General features: G+C 38.2%; 1 protein-coding gene across 2 annotated transcripts; it reads right to left on the bottom strand.

The window, feature by feature from the left end:
• Positions 1-5413: 5413 nt before the first annotated feature.
• On the bottom strand, positions 5414-7576 carry LOC134211044 (NSFL1 cofactor p47). 2 transcript variants are annotated; one of them, XM_062687604.1, is made up of 6 exons: positions 7325-7576; positions 7091-7257; positions 6188-6817; positions 5996-6130; positions 5727-5888; positions 5414-5650 (listed from the first exon to the last, which is right to left on the bottom strand). In XM_062687604.1, exons 1-5 carry the CDS (start codon positions 7424-7426, stop codon positions 5756-5758), a joined length of 1167 nt encoding a protein of 388 aa, XP_062543588.1. In that variant the 5' UTR covers positions 7427-7576; the 3' UTR covers positions 5414-5650; positions 5727-5755. The 2 variants fall into 2 exon arrangements, with proteins under 2 accessions (XP_062543588.1, XP_062543587.1); XM_062687603.1 differs by having other exon boundaries at positions 5414-5888.
• Between the last annotated feature and the right edge of the window lie 8518 nt (positions 7577-16094).

Below are 16094 nucleotides of genomic sequence, written 5' to 3'. Positions count from 1 at the left end.
AGATCGAGACCGTGAAGAGACGGAGGAACTGTACCGCGCTAATAACGCACGAAAGTTCTATGAGAAGTTGAACCGTTCACGTAAGGGCCACGTGCCACAGCCCGATATGTGTAAGGACATAAACGGGAACCTTCTTACGAACGAGCGTGAGGTGATCCAAAGGTGGCGGCAGCACTACGAAGAGCACCTGAATGGCGATATGGCAGACAACGGTGGCGGTATGGTAATGAACCCAGGAGCACGCGCGCAGGACATGCGACTTCCGGCTCCGAATCTCCAGGAAATCCAGGAGGAGATCGGTCGGCTGAAAAACAACAAAGCCCCTGGAGTTGACCAACTACCAGGAGAGCTGTTTAAACACGGTGGTGAAGCACTGGCTAGAGCGCTGCACTGGGTGATTACCAAGGTTTGGGAGGATGAGGTTCTGCCGCAGGAGTGGATGGAAGGTGTCGTGTGTCCCATCTACAAAAAGGGCGATAAGCTGGATTGTAGCAACTACCGCGCAATCACATTGCTGAACGCCGCCTACAAGGTACTCTCCCAAATTTTATGCCGTCGACTAACACCAATTGCAAGAGAGTTCGTGGGGCAGTACCAGGCGGGATTTATGGGTGAACGCTCTACCACAGACCAGGTGTTCGCCATACGTCAGGTATTGCAGAAATGCCGCGAATACAACGTGCCCACACATCATCTATTTATCGACTTCAAAGCCGCATATGATACAATCGATCGGGACCAGCTATGGCAGCTAATGCACGAAAACGGATTTCCGGATAAACTGATACGGTTGATCAAGGCGACGATGGATCGGGTGATGTGCGTAGTTCGAGTTTCAGTGGCATTCTCGAGTCCCTTCGAAACCCGTAGAGGGTTACGGCAAGGTGATGGTCTTTCGTGTCTGCTATTCAACATCGCTTTGGAGGGAGTAATACGAAGGGCAGGGATTGACACGAGTGGTACGATTTTCACGAAGTCCGTCCAGTTATTTGGTTTCGCCGACGACATTGATATCATGGCACGTAACTTTGAGAGGATGGAGGAAGCCTACATCAGACTGAAAAGCGAAGCTAAACGGATTGGACTAGTCATCAACACGTCGAAGACGAAGTACATGATAGGAAGAGGCTCAAGAGAGGTCAATGTGAGCCACCCACCACGAGTTTGTATCGGTGGTGACGAAATCGAGGTGGTTGAAGAATTCGTGTACTTGGGCTCACTGGTGACCGCCGATAACGATACCAGCAGAGAAATTCGGAGACGCATAGTGGCTGGAAATCGTACGTACTTTGGACTCCGCAAGACGCTCCGATCGAATAGAGTTCGCCGCCGTACCAAACTGACTATCTACAAAACGCTTATAAGACCGGTAGTTCTCTACGGACACGAGACCTGGACGATGCTCGTGGAGGACCAACGCGCACTGGGAGTTTTCGAAAGGAAAGTGTTGCGTACCATCTTTGGTGGGTTGCAGATGGCGGACGGTACGTGGAGGAGGCGAATGAACCACGAGTTGCATCAGCTGTTGGGAGAACCATCCATCGTTCACACCGCGAAAATCGGAAGACTGCGGTGGGCCGGGCACGTAGCCAGAATGTCGGACAGTAATCCGGTGAAAATGGTTCTCGACAACGATCCGACGGGAACAAGAAGGCGAGGTGCACAGCGGGCAAGGTGGATCGATCAGGTGGAGGACGACTTGCGGACCCTCCGCAGACTGCGTGGTTGGCGAAGTGCAGCCACGAACCGAGCTGAATGGAGAAGTCTTTTATGTGCAGCACAGGCCACTCCGGCCTTAGTCTGATGATAAATAAATAAATCTCAAGATCGGAACATAGTTCCTCGGGGTTTCAAGCGTTTCCAATGTAAAAATGGCCAAAGAACACGTTGGTGAGGTTATAATTAAATAAAAATATACCTACTCATTGGGTAAAAAAATTCATTTTTCGAACAAAAACTTGAAAAATGTTCATTTGGCAACACTGCACATCGAAAAAATATTTTTTTTATAAATTCCTTGAAAATTTTTCTTTCGAATGGTTACCTTAGATTCATTATAGACCTCACAGTTCCATAGATATTAACAAATCAAAATGATGGGCTTCATACATTTGTCCGAAAAGGGGGATGATCGTATTAATCGTGGGGAGGTCCAATCACTACGAAATTTTGAATTTTGGGGTATAACCCATACATAAACAATTGGTCAAAATTTGATTTAATTCTAAGAAAGTCGATTGCACGTTTGCATTTTTTCTCGGTCACTTCATATGGAATAACCCATATAACCCATATAAAATTTGTTTACCTCTTAGTTAAACATCTATATGGTTATTTTTAATCAAAAATGAAATAGTTAATACTTCTTTATTAATAATAAACCTGCTTCGAAATACGAGTAGAGTTGATAATTCGACAATAATTTTTGGTCGCGATTTTGCAACAATATTGTAAAAATTTCAAAAATTTATCTAATAAATATTTAGTTTGCCAGTATTTGTTGCGTAGCTCAACCGTCCGTTGAAAACTGGAATGTGTTTTACCCAGTTGGTTATGGATGAGAATGTCCAAAAAATCGAGAAAATGTATTTTGATGAAAATTGATCGATCATATGATAAATGGGAGGATATAAACTCTGCCTGGTATTGGAAGATCAAGACAGCTGATGCAGATGGTGATAAATTTGAACCGATAGAGGGAAAACTTCGATAGAAAAAAACAGATGCTTGCGCAAATGGAGTTTCCATGTATGGGATAAATTTACATTATGTTTGCCTTTGATCCACTAGTTTTTAATTTATACACTTATTTTCGTCCAATTTGACATTATGTTTTGTTTGTTTTGATGTATTCTTCAACAAGAACACTTTCTCCCAATGGAAACTACATATTTTTAAGGAAGTTTTATAATGACATTCTCAAGATCGTTCTTTCTTAATGGAGAGTACCATAAAACTTTCTCAAAACTATTTGGTTTCAATTGGGATAAAGTGCTCTTGCTGGATAATTTATCAAAATAAACAGCTTAAGATGGACCTGGAGCATATCATAAAACTATTATAAGAGAATTTAGCGTTGAGGTAACTTGGACTAGACGAAAACTATGATAAAACTCTACAGTTTATGCGAAGCCTTGATAAAACTGCAATAAAACTTGAATAAATCCAAATAGAATTCAAAATGTTACTTGGGATAAGTACTAGCACTGAAAATACCTTCGGAAAATGCTTTCAAATTTTTTGATTTTTTCAAAAACTCATTCAGATCCCTTGTAAAATTCCTATCCGAATTGCTTTGGAATATTGAATAATTTCCTTTAGGAATTTCGTCAGAAATTATTTCTGGAATTCTTAAAGGAAATTGCTCAGATATTCCTCCAGTAACTTCTTCGGAAACTTCTTCAGATATTCCTAGACAATTTCATTTAGTAAACCTTCTAGAAATGTCTTTGAACCCTAAGAAGTTTTTTTTGTAGAATTTCTATAAAAATCTATAAGAAATTTATTTTGGGGTCATTTTGAGGATTTATTTTGTAGATTTGTTAAATGAAATTTCCTTCAGGAATTTCTTTAGACAATCTTTTCGGAATTCTTTCGAAACTCCCTTCAGCAAAAGTCCTTCACAAGTTCCTTCATTTTTTTTTTTCGAAATACTTTTCAAGCTCTCTTTCGGGAATTCCTTGAAGAATCCATTCGAAAATTCTTCATTCAATTCTTCCAGGAATTCTCTCGAAGACTCATCTCGTTAATTCCTCTAGGTATAACTTATTAAGAAAATTTCGCTAATAATTCATATGTACACTCCTTCAGTGATTCCTTTGGAAAATCCTCCGAAAATTCCATTGAAAATTGATCCAGAAGTGTCTTCCGAAGTTTGGAAGGAAATTTGTCCCAGGATGTCCCGATATAAATACGACCCCGGACGACCTCGCACAGCAGCTCAACAGATCCTTTCGAAACTTCAAACTGGTGGCGTCTGGAACAACAGCAACTGCCGTAGTAGACTACTGTGGCACTAAGCTCGCCCTGACAACGATGGAGACCGCGGATGCTTGGGCGTAGCCCTTCTTAAGTGAGTCAGCGATTGGGGCCGAGAGGTCGTTGCGGCTTGCTCATGTGTTTTAAATTTCATTGTGAGAGTATTCTCGAGACGAGTGTCTTTACTGATACATTGCTTCATAACTGGCCAGGGGCTCAAGACTAGTGCATAGGATTTTAGTTTCAATTGGTCGTGTGTTCTATGACACCCATCGCCAAGCTACCTGAGTTATCTCTCTCAGGTGTCTGCTTGCAGATTTCCTTTTTACCATTACTAAAAAAATCCTGTTTGATTCTGCTTTTCTCGTGCATTAGATGTACTAAAAAAAATGAGTGAAATTTATTTTGCGTGTTATTTATTTAAAAATTGTATGTTGGCCACCACTTTTGATCCCATAGCCAATTCTCAATAGCAAACAATGGAAAACGATTCCCCGTCGAATACAACTTGCTGCAAGCAAATCGGTTCAAGATATATTATGAGTGAATTTTAATTTGCGCACATACATACACACACAGACAGCCATCATCTAAATTTGTCGAGCTGAGTCGAATGGGATATTATAACACAATGGGTCTCTCACATAATTGTCTTTGGAATGAATATATCTCGCGTAACATTTGAAAAGGGCCTACAGCCAAAACGTAAACACTGAGAAAATGCCGTTCGAAAAAATGCATCACAATTTCTATTCCTATTTCCCAGGTTTATGATATTTTAAGCAGCAAAAACTCCTAAAAGCACATAATCAGCACTATCTATCCATCCATAACCTTAATTGCATCGAAAACATGCAAAAATGTGTCGAAATCGTTAAAATATAAGTTTAAGTCTATTTAAATTTTTTCTCCGGGATAGGCCTTCTTGATAAGTCATTCTGCATTTGCTTGTCATTCATAGACCCTTTGTTTATGGCATTTTTCGAAAGTAAACACGGGATAAGGCTTTTCGGGAGGGGAAATTTTCTCTCTCCGAGGTCGGGCCGATGACGGTTCGAAAAAAAAATCTCGTTATCGGCCCGAAGTTGGAGAAGGCTTATCCCAGATAGAAAAAAACGAGTGGCTTGGCCGTTTTTTAGGGTGGACCTACACATATTTTGAAAATAACACGTTGTAGGCCCAATTAAAAATTAGTTTTTTCTAAGTAATTTAATTGAAGATGCGGAACATTTTTATACTATTAGTAGCTATTAGAGGATGCTATCGAAGGGTGTTGAAATTGAATTTGTTTACTTTTCATTGTAGGCCCTAATCAATTGTTAAGCGAGATATAGTCTTTTCGTTACTCCTTGATGTACGAGGAAGGCAAAGAGACAGGTAACCTATATAGATGTGAAAGAGACTCCAACGGATCTGTTCGGATCAATAAAAAATATTTTATATATTGCGTAAGACAGTACTATTTCGTAAAAATGTTCAGTATTTGAATAGTATGAATCATGCAGATTCTTTCGGGTATTTTATGAATAAGTTTCTACACCTACTACTCCAAGAACTTCAAAAAAACAGGGTGATTGACGTGCGGCCTCATAGACCTTGATCGAAAAATAACTAAAGAAAAAGAACGATTTGCACATCCTCAGTCTAAGCCATACACTGTGTTTCGCCTAGCCTAAATGAAGATGAAACACAACGCTGATGTGCAGCACCCAAGATATTTAGGTCGAAACACCACAAAAAAAACTCACCTTTGCTGGAAACCTTCAGCAGGAATCTACTACTTCATTCGCTGCATAATAGCAGAATTTAATAATCCCGCATCCTTAAGGCTTTGCGATCCGTCGGCCAGCTCCTTGGGTGGGAATGTGGTCATCAGTGCAAAACTCTGTGTCGCGTATTGCGGGCGGGCGCTAAAAAAGTAAAATTATCGGAGTTGATTTCATTGCTGTCTGTTTTTTCGACGGGTTTAACAAACATCATATCAACTAGTCAATATTTTGCAGGTATTAAAACTTACTTTGTAATATATTGTCGAACGTTCTCGATGGTGTGGCTTTGATTGAAGCGTGCTGACAAGCGAGAACCATCTGCCAGGCGAATCTGCAGATTCGTTGTCGGCTGGCTTTCATCCACTTGCAAGCTAGATAGAGCCCTTTCAAAACAACAAAAATGATCATATGCTGCGTTATAACCAGCTTAACACACTTACTTCTTTTCGTTTTCCTCGCTATTTCCTGCTGCGGCAGGTGCACTCTCGACAACATTTGGTGCGGGGCTGCCAAGTGTTTGGCCACCTCCTCCGAAAGCCCTGAAAGGAGCAGAACGCTTCACATAATCCTCATGTCGGTTATCCTTTAGATCCAGATGAATCATCGTTGGACCCTTGGAACGCAGTTCTGGCGGAATCTCGCCGCGCATAATCGATTCAAAGAACTCCTTATTAGCAGAATCCTCATAACGACGAAGTTCGCCATTATTGATTGAGAAGCCTTGACGCCATAGAGTCAGCGTTACAACTTCATGATTATGATCACCATCTCTAGCAGAAGATCGCTGTCTATCCGGAATGGCTTGATGATCGTTATCAGTTTGACCCAGTCTATAACCAGTTCCGGCATATAGTGAGCTGGAGCTTGAACTCGCTTCACCTTCAAACGTTTCAAGATGACCCTGCTGGGCAGATCGGAAAATTTCTGACACATAATCTTTGATGGGATTTTTCTTCGGAGGACCCAAAACCTGCTGTCCTGAACGTTCCGAACCACCAGCGTAGAAGGCTTGTCCGTGCTCTTCTTCGTCCTCCGACGGGGAGTCGTTCAGAGATGATAGAGTGGCAATACTAAAATCGAATGATACCAACGTAACCTGGTTAAAAAAACATTTATTTTGCTGAGACATTGGGTTTGTACATTGAACTCTCCCTTTCTCGATGATCTCTAACCATATGTGACACTGATATTTTTTTTAGGTCGATGTTCTCCCTTACTTGATGATCCTCCCAACATCGAATAAGGGAGAGTTCACTGTACTTTAAATCATACATGATAATAAGACTGAGACAATAAATCCAAGGGAATTGATCCTTTCACAGTATGAAAGTTTTGATACTTACTTGGACGATTTAGGGGCTTTTTTAGTTTTTGATTTGGCTTCCGAGCGCGAAAGATGGACTGAATCCATCGTAACATTATCGTCATCCGAATCATCATCGTCGTCGTCTATGGCCACAACAGGACGATCACCTTCGTTGTCGCCTTCGTAGAAGCTGGACAGCGCTACCTGAAGGAACACGTAATCGGCATAAGCACGAAAAAGATGCTTTTGTTGCGACAATGACAACACTTACTTGCAGTTCTCCATTGGCTGCTTCCAAGTAGAATTTGGCTCGGTCCTCAGCCACTCCGGTAACGTCGGAAAATTGTTTGATCAGTTCTTCTCTTTCAGACATTATGTTGCCAAACTGTGGATACTGTTTGGATGATGATTATAGTAAATTTCCAACAGAATTTCAGTTTAAATTTATCGCGAGCTGTTTCCAACAAAATGCAATTTTTTCCGCGATGATGCTGCTGAGAACGTCGAAAAAAGTGACAGAACGTCAAAAAGGCAAACAAGAAAAGAAAATGTCATGGTGATCCGAGAACGTGATCCACGGCAGTGTTGCCAAATGTGACCACTGTGGATCGTGAGTAAATTTTGAAAAGGGCAGAAAACAAAACTAATAAAAATCGACACATTTTTATCCACACTCAAAATAATCTACACATTAATAGTACGTGAAAAATCACGTAGCCACTAAATTTCACTCCCCCACTCAATTTACCTGATGACTATGAAAAGTAAGGAGTGTAACATGAACCTTGACTAAAACTTTTTGAAATTAACCAAACGATATGATTTACGTGAATTTCACTTCACTGAAGCATAAGCTGAGAGAGGACCTCACTCAGCTTAATGTTTACATGTCGAAACTTTTCATATGTCGTAACTTTTCACCAAATCATTGCTGTGTATGAATTTATTATTTTTACAAATTCTTAATAGCGTGAATTAATTCTAGACCAACATTTGAAAAGGGCGTAACAGCCAAAATTTATTCTTTCTGATTCTTCGTCTACATATAAAGCTTTATATCGCTAGTCAAGTTGAAAATCGAAATGGGGTACTATCGAAGATAGATTTTTCTCGCAATCCGTGCGTTAAACCTAATTTCGCTAGTAGTGTGCTAGTCTAATTAGGCCCTAATTAGACTAGCGCGCCACTAGCGAAGTTAGGTTTAACGTATGGATTGCGAGAAAATCAAACTTCGCTGGTCCGAGTCTCGTATTCCGGTTTTCAACTTAATCGAGTATATGTGGACGAAGAATCAGAAGGAATAATTTTTGGCTGTTACGCCCTTTTCAAATGTTGGTCTAGAATTGTTCTTCGAGCCCATGTTATTTGTGTGGCGATAACTCATCTAGTTTCACAAAATACGTTGTAGCAAAATATCGCTAGAACATGGACGGACATTTTCCAGCTGCAGCCCAACACATTAACTGCCATGTGTGCAATTTCCATACGCTTCTCGTCCTCGCATTCGCCAGCATCGTGCTCATATTCATCCAAAATACAACATCTCGTTTCTCATATGTATCTGCACAGCAAAAAAAGTTGTTGAATATTACATCGAAATCGATGCAACCCGTCGATTCCATCGCTTGGTGAATATTACACTGCGCGATGTACTCGACAGCCTGCTGTGTAATAAACAGAAGCGATGTGATTATTTCTCGATGTAAATTTTTTTCGACGTAATGAAAGCGATGTGAAATAAAGCTACGTAAAATAGTGCGATGTACATGACATTTGTTTCATTGAGTATTGTTTCTTGTTTTCTTGCTTCAATAAGTTTTAAGTCTAGTTTTTTTTAATGATTTGTATATTTAATACATCATGTCGGCATAATAAATATAATCATTTTTTTGCCCGCTATGCTGATCTGTCATGGAGGCGTTAGCCTTTTATCCAGTAGCCTTCAGGGGTTGGGACTCATGCAATGGCGATACATATTGAACCGGTCAACTGATTCATCTTCTTCAGTTCTAAATCAGCCGAGTCCCACAAGCTGGTGTTGATAAGTTTCTCCACGTTTTAGTCATCGTCGGCAAGTGCTGAGTCATCCTTGGTCTACGGCAGAACTTTCCGCAGATTTGGCGAGACGATATTGGGCAATTTCCTTGCAGGGCCTTCCATGGAGTGATGTTAAACAGAGCGTCCTGGAAGGTTTCAGCATTCGGAGGAACTTCGAAACCGCTGAAAAAATGGATGAATAATGTAGCAGGATTCAGTAACGGCGTTCACGTTGTTTTTATCTGGTTTTGGCAGAAATTCCAAATGCAAATAACGAAAAAAACTCCTGAGATTCCAAATCTAAACATCATGGGATTCCAAATGGAATCCTTAGTAATTTCAATTGGAAGGTTCCGCCGTATCTAACAGGAAACCTTCTAGAATGCTTGATGGAATCATTCTGGGATTTAAAATGGAGTTTTCCTTAAATTCTAAATCTAATCCTTCTGCGATTTCTGCGGCCACTGGGAATTCTTGTCGGGATTTCAAATGGCTCCTGAGACATTAAATGAAATCCATCTGAAATTTTAAATGGAAGGCTCCTGGGATTCCTCTTTTCCTTTCTGGAATCACTTGTCGTAAGACGAGTTTGTACAATCCCATTTAATTCCACCACTTAATTGTACCTTGACAGATACGTATTTCGACCTCAACAGTAAGGTCGTCTTCAGTGTCTCGTACTTGACTCGACTGTTGTCGTCGTCCATGGATCAATTTCCTTTACTTCATACAGCGGCCGAAGCAATGCTTAATTCGAATGTGGGAAAGATTTTATTTAATACATAAATAAATATAAATACAAATCAAAAATATTTCTGTTTGATTTTTTATTATTTAAATAAAAACAATACAAATCTAGATTGCTTTGAGAATAGGTCGTATGTGCAAACGAGAGATTCTCTTTGATCCCGCTCTCTTTCGCTAATATATCAGCTAGTTTTGCATGTTTTGCTACATGTCCACTTCAGCATGATAGACAAAGCTATTGTCTTTGGATATCTGCCAAGAAATTCGAAGTAAACCTTCACTACTAAAAATCCACACATATTTATTGGCAAAAATCCATAGATTTAACTTATGATGTATATCAGCGCACACATAACCATTCTCCACGCGAACTATACCACAGAGCTAACAAACTTCATACTGGCTCTATAATAGCCCTATATAGCCGAAAAGGCGAAATAAAGTGCTAATGGTTACCTGGGTAATGCATTACCAATCCATGTTTTATTTAAGGTTATTCTACTTTATATATACATCCCATTCAAATCGTACACTCAGAATAATCTGCACGTAATAGATATGTGTACACTAATAGATTGTGATCAGTTAACCACGCATTTGTGATTCATTTGTTCGACTTATAAAACTCGTTTTGCGCTAATGAAAAATATGTGCAGCTGCTCGTGATATCTATTACACTAATTTGTTTTAAGTGCGTTCTAGGATAGTGGATGGTTATGTGCACACACTTAAATTTTAAAATTAAATTTTATGGATTTTCGCCAATAAATATGTGCGGATTATCCTCAGGGTCTGTCTCATTTGGAGAATTAAACTTAAAAGTGACAGTTCGAGAATTAAAAAATCACCCCGTTATAAGAATGGCTGGTGCTACCCAGCAATTCCAATAGGACATCGATGGAAAATGATTCGATATCTGTCAAAAGTAATCTTGCTCTGCGAGCAGGGTTATTTGATAATTATTGAAATGTCACTTTTAAGTTTAATTTCAGTTTAATTATCCAATTGAGACAGATCCTCAGTGTACAGTTGTCCCACACTCTGAGAAAAATCTATACATAGAAAGAAAATTCATTCATAAAATTAAAAAAACCATTGGTAAATTTAAAAAGTTACGTTGGTTCTTTTTCGTAGAGAGTACCGCATGATCAAAATAAAAGTACGCAAACTTTTTCAACAACCATGATCCAAAAGTGACATGCCGCTCTGAAATTAAAAGTTTGACCATTTAAAATCAAATTGTAGAACTGTCAAATGATTCAAATGAAAATGTTTATACTGTAACAAATAGAGCAAAATATTTTCATTTCAACTAAAGTAAATCCCCTACCCTTTAGTCATCTTTCCATCTTAAATATAAATAATCAAATCACAATGAATATCTTTTACATTTTATTTCATTTGTTTATAACATGTTTATTCACTTATCACAAAATGCAAGCTGCAGCATCTCCCACAGTCCGTGATCCAGCTCCTAGTCAGGGTGAAGATGAGCTTCGTAGTCATCTGTGGAGGTTGCACCATTAATTTCCTGTCGGTAATAATTACCCAACAAACATTAACTAGTTGAACTAACATCAGTGTGATGATTTAATTCAGCGTTGTGTTGAATTATGTCTGTACTATTTCTTATCACAACTTCTGTTGAAGCTTTGTTCACACAAATTTGGCGAAGTTATACAACGACAACATCTTATTTTGAAAAACAACTTTATTAACTGTTTCGTTAAACCTTTAAAAAGCATTTTAATTACGCCTTAATTCAGCTACATGCGAATTCTTCGAAAATAATAACGCATAGAAGGTAACATCATCAAGATCTCCAATGGACGTATTTTGAAGCAATTGCTATTTTCATTTTAAAATTATCATTTTATAATCATTTTAAAATTTTCCTAAATCGGGTCTCGAACTGTTGTCATTTGATCATCCGCCGGTAACGTTGCCATCCGCGCCATCCTTGATTTGTTAGATATGGCTCACTCAATGCATAACATAAATAATCTTATTGCTGAATATGAATCATAATTGGACTCTTATTCAATAAGTCGATCTGTCAAACTACAGTTTGGTAATAACTGTACAAGATTTTTATTTCAACCATTGTTCAGCCAGTCACAACCATCGCACACTAGGAAAAATACGTAAAAATAATGTCGATAAACGATAAAATAAAATCCGTCCTTAATGCTATTTATGAATTTATGAAAATAAAATCAATGTTTATTCGACCTTCCTCAGAATCTCTTGATAAACGGTTGCGATATGATTGTCAAATGCGATGATTATTCCAATTTCGCCCCAATCAAGATCAACATCCATGCGATAATATTGGGATTCCACACACCAAAGATTCAATAATCTTCCGATGTTTTTTTTTTTGACTTTATTAGAGTGATTTTTAAGTTTGACAAAGTTCATCACTTGATCTTCCGATGTTATTCAACGGCGTTAAACCGGCTTTTAGTAAATTTAGTTCCGCATGAATGCATGATTTTGTTTCATTGCTCCAGAAGTTTTGTTCGTTATAAGCTCCGACAGCTTAATAAATCACGAATATAAAAAGCATGTCTTGAAAACAAATAATTATTTTCCTATAAATCATATTTTCCAGATCTAGAATCCAGATTTTCTCTCAAACTGAAAAAACATAATGTTTTTTTTTTCCACTGTGCGATAGATCAGATAAATGTGAAATCCAATGGTTAAGAAGGACAAAGGTTAAGAAGGATATCTAATGCTTGCTTATTAACTTACTATTCAAACTCAATTCGACCACCCTTTCAGAGCATCACATCATAGTCGAATAGAGAACTTTAAAAATCATTAGTTCAGCACATTGTTAAACTTCCCCCGAGCTTCCCCAATGTGCTGAAATGTAATAGAACGAAAACGTAAGTTCGACTTCAAATAAAGGTAGTAAACAAATAAATAGGCCATGTCGAATATTAGTTAGATTAAATGCTGAAATGAAATCTGTCTAGCAAATTATTCAGCATCCATTTTATTCAGCTACAAAGATCACAAATAAACAATAATTCAACCTAGATGCTTATTTGTAGCTTGTCGTTGTTTGTTGGGTATATATCTATAAATGCATAAGAGAAGAAAGGAAAATCTGGCATAAATATCATATTGATCACAAATGCTAACCAGCCTCGGTACGTCGCCAACCAGTCCCGGTAAAATGCCTACCACCGACACTTTTTGTTCTCGTAAAAAAAACCTACCTTTTGATATCGTAAGATGACCAGCGTTTCGGACTAGTAGCACGATTGGCAATGATGTCGGGTGTATTAAGGGGTACCATTTTTATTCCCACATTCGACGCACTTTTTTCCGGGACTTGTAATTTTTTAAATAATCGAACACACAAAACGGTGCTAAATTCCCTCGTAAATTCCGCAAGCACTAACGAGCGAGTGTAGAAAAAAAATTGAAAACATGTTTCCTCTCTTTCTTGCGCAACTACTATCTGTCAAAGAAAATATGTTTTTGTCTGGGGAAATGACAGTTTAACAATTTTTAAATTGAAAAGATGAACTTTTAAATTTATAATGGAACCCGACGAAAAATAATTTTTCTCCAAAAGTAAAACTTTCGATTCTGAGAAAAACACTTTTATTTTCAAGAAAACTGGCTACTTTTCAAAAAGAAAGCTCAAAATATTTGTAAAAATAATGTTTGTTGTTTCTGTGTACTAAATAGATTAAAAGTCATTCTAATTGGCTATTCGCCTGGTTGACCCCAGCTTCGTTTAAGTGCCAGTTATACTCGGTTAGTATAACTTTCATGTATATGGAAATAGTATAAAGCGAAAATATTGAAAATAGTATTAGTTGAGTTTATATAGATTTGATTAGAATTATTCGGTGTTTACAAACGAAAGCAGGAAAACATTTTTGTCATTTGCTTTTAATTTTATTAATTTTATTTAAATTAAGCATAATGTAACAAACGATACTATGAGCCTATTGAGCTTGTCAATATGAAATTTTCATCAGAAGCTTCTGTATTGTTTTCAGTTCGCAGTTCATAATATGCAATCGTTCCCTCCACGGATAATATCGACGGTCGATGCGTCTCAATTTGCTGTAAATAATTGAGTAGATGAAAGATACATATATATATATATACCTATATATACCGATTTTTCAAAGAACTCACCTGTTCCCGAGCAGTACTGCCGATGTCTTTTGTCTGGTGACTCTAGTATGTCAATGTCTAAAGTTGCCCCGCGGACGTGGGACATTGTTTGCAGGTAAGGCTATCCGCTTTGCCAAATTCTTACAACTGATAGGAAAGCGCATCCATCAAGGCATCCATACTTTGTTGCCGACTCTATCTGACGGTCGTCATCTACGCACAACAGAGCTGTTATTGCTTGACCAAATTATCCGACTATTCAAATCACCTGATGCAACTTCCGTACCCAAACTGAGCACACTGAGTCTCGGATCGACACCAGTGACCATTCCATGCACTGTTGAGCGATCAAAGTTTGATTCTGGATCACGATACTTGGAATATGGTTACGATCTAATTTGCTTTGAGGGACAACAGCTTGTGCTGCCATTTGTTCCGATCACATTTCCTTTATTCTGGCGTCAGAAAACTAATTCAAATCTTGCCGATACCTTTTTTTGCTAAAGCGGGATGATTGCCCGGCATTCCATCTTTGAAATGCTGGCATTTTTCTTTATCATGAGAGCCACCGGAATCGCATCGGTACTAAAATCAAAACCACATAAGCATTATTTTCATCGGAAAATTAATTCAAAAACCTACCTTCAACTTTCGTTTCTCCTTTCACCGTATATTCTATAATAATTCTGCATATTCTTAAAGATTCCGTAGGTGTCGTAGCGTCGAACAGACAGAGATCTGAGATGACCCATTTAAAAAAGCACATAGAAAAAAACGTGACCGCCAGCAAATTTCAGAGCCGCAAATATACTTTTGGAATATAGTTTGTATATAGCATAGAATACTTCTTACACTAGGTTAAGTATAAGTTTCGTTTATATATAAAAAGATTTGATTCTATACTAAGAATGGTTTGTTCTATTTCTGAGTGCACGTGAAAAATGTTGAAATCCAAAGTATAAATATTAAGCCATTCAAGGAGCAGAATTGGGTCCTAAAGCCCTACCTCGTTTATGGTTGCAAACGATAGTGCATCGGTCAATAATACATGCTTGTACCGTTGTTATAAAAATTCTGGTAAAATTCTAAATCAGTAAAAATAATATTTCTGTGTTTAAGACATGTTAAGCCAAATTTTGGGCTGTGCAACATTTCAGAACGAATGAACCATCAGCCCAAAACGTCAGCCCCATATATTAACTGTCAAAGGTTGAGTCAAGTGCCCTGCGGTGTTTTGCTAGTGCGTTTGAATTCGTACGTCAAACAATACCGAAAATGTCGAGAAAGCATTTTTCATCTATTTTTCAATTTCAAATTAAACAATGTTCTTTTCGATTTTTGAGTCTAAAGAAAAACTGACACGTTTAGAATGATTACCTTCATCGTTCCCTGAAAGAAAATCGAATATCGATTCTTTATTTTAGGACCCAATTGAAACAATTTATGAAATCATGTTTATTCATCAAATATATTCGTTTTACAACATTCCTACGTTTTAAATTGTCTTCCGCATTGGCCCTTGAACTTTGAAAATTTATTCGATTTGTTCTATTAAATCTAGGTTTAAGTTAAATACTTCATGTTAATTCTAGAGAGCATCTGTTTTTTAAACAATTCATGTTGAATAAGTGGAGAATAAATAATTATCATCATTATTTTTCATCATATAAAATACTTTCCACAAAACCATCACAATCCGAGTTATTCTTCAGCGCTCAGAAGATTTCCATCTAACATGCATTCGACCCTGCTGCGACAGAAAGAGCATGACTGTCAACTACGAAACGAAATGAAAACAGAGAGAATTTTCTCTCTGGCAAAGAGAGCGTGACGCTTGTCAGTTTTGTTTTGTTGAATTTCTCCCTGCATCCCAGTTAGAACGAAACTGGGTGCTGCGGATACAGCCGCTTTTCTGCGCTCAAGCGAGTAGAGGGATATTTTGAAATCACTCCCATAAACAAAATTATTTTGCAGTTACTGGGTTGTCAAACATTTCCCGCTTTTCGAATTTCTCTTTCCACGCTGCTCGAGGGCGCACAAATGCGCTAGACTCTACATGACTTTACGATTGTTTACATACATTCATGCTTCAATCAGCTGCTGAATCTCGT

Source organism: Armigeres subalbatus, chromosome 2, assembly GCF_024139115.2.
Source record: "Armigeres subalbatus isolate Guangzhou_Male chromosome 2, GZ_Asu_2, whole genome shotgun sequence".
NCBI lineage: Eukaryota > Metazoa > Arthropoda > Insecta > Diptera > Culicidae > Armigeres > Armigeres subalbatus.
This window is presented reverse-complemented; position numbering and strand designations above follow the sequence as displayed.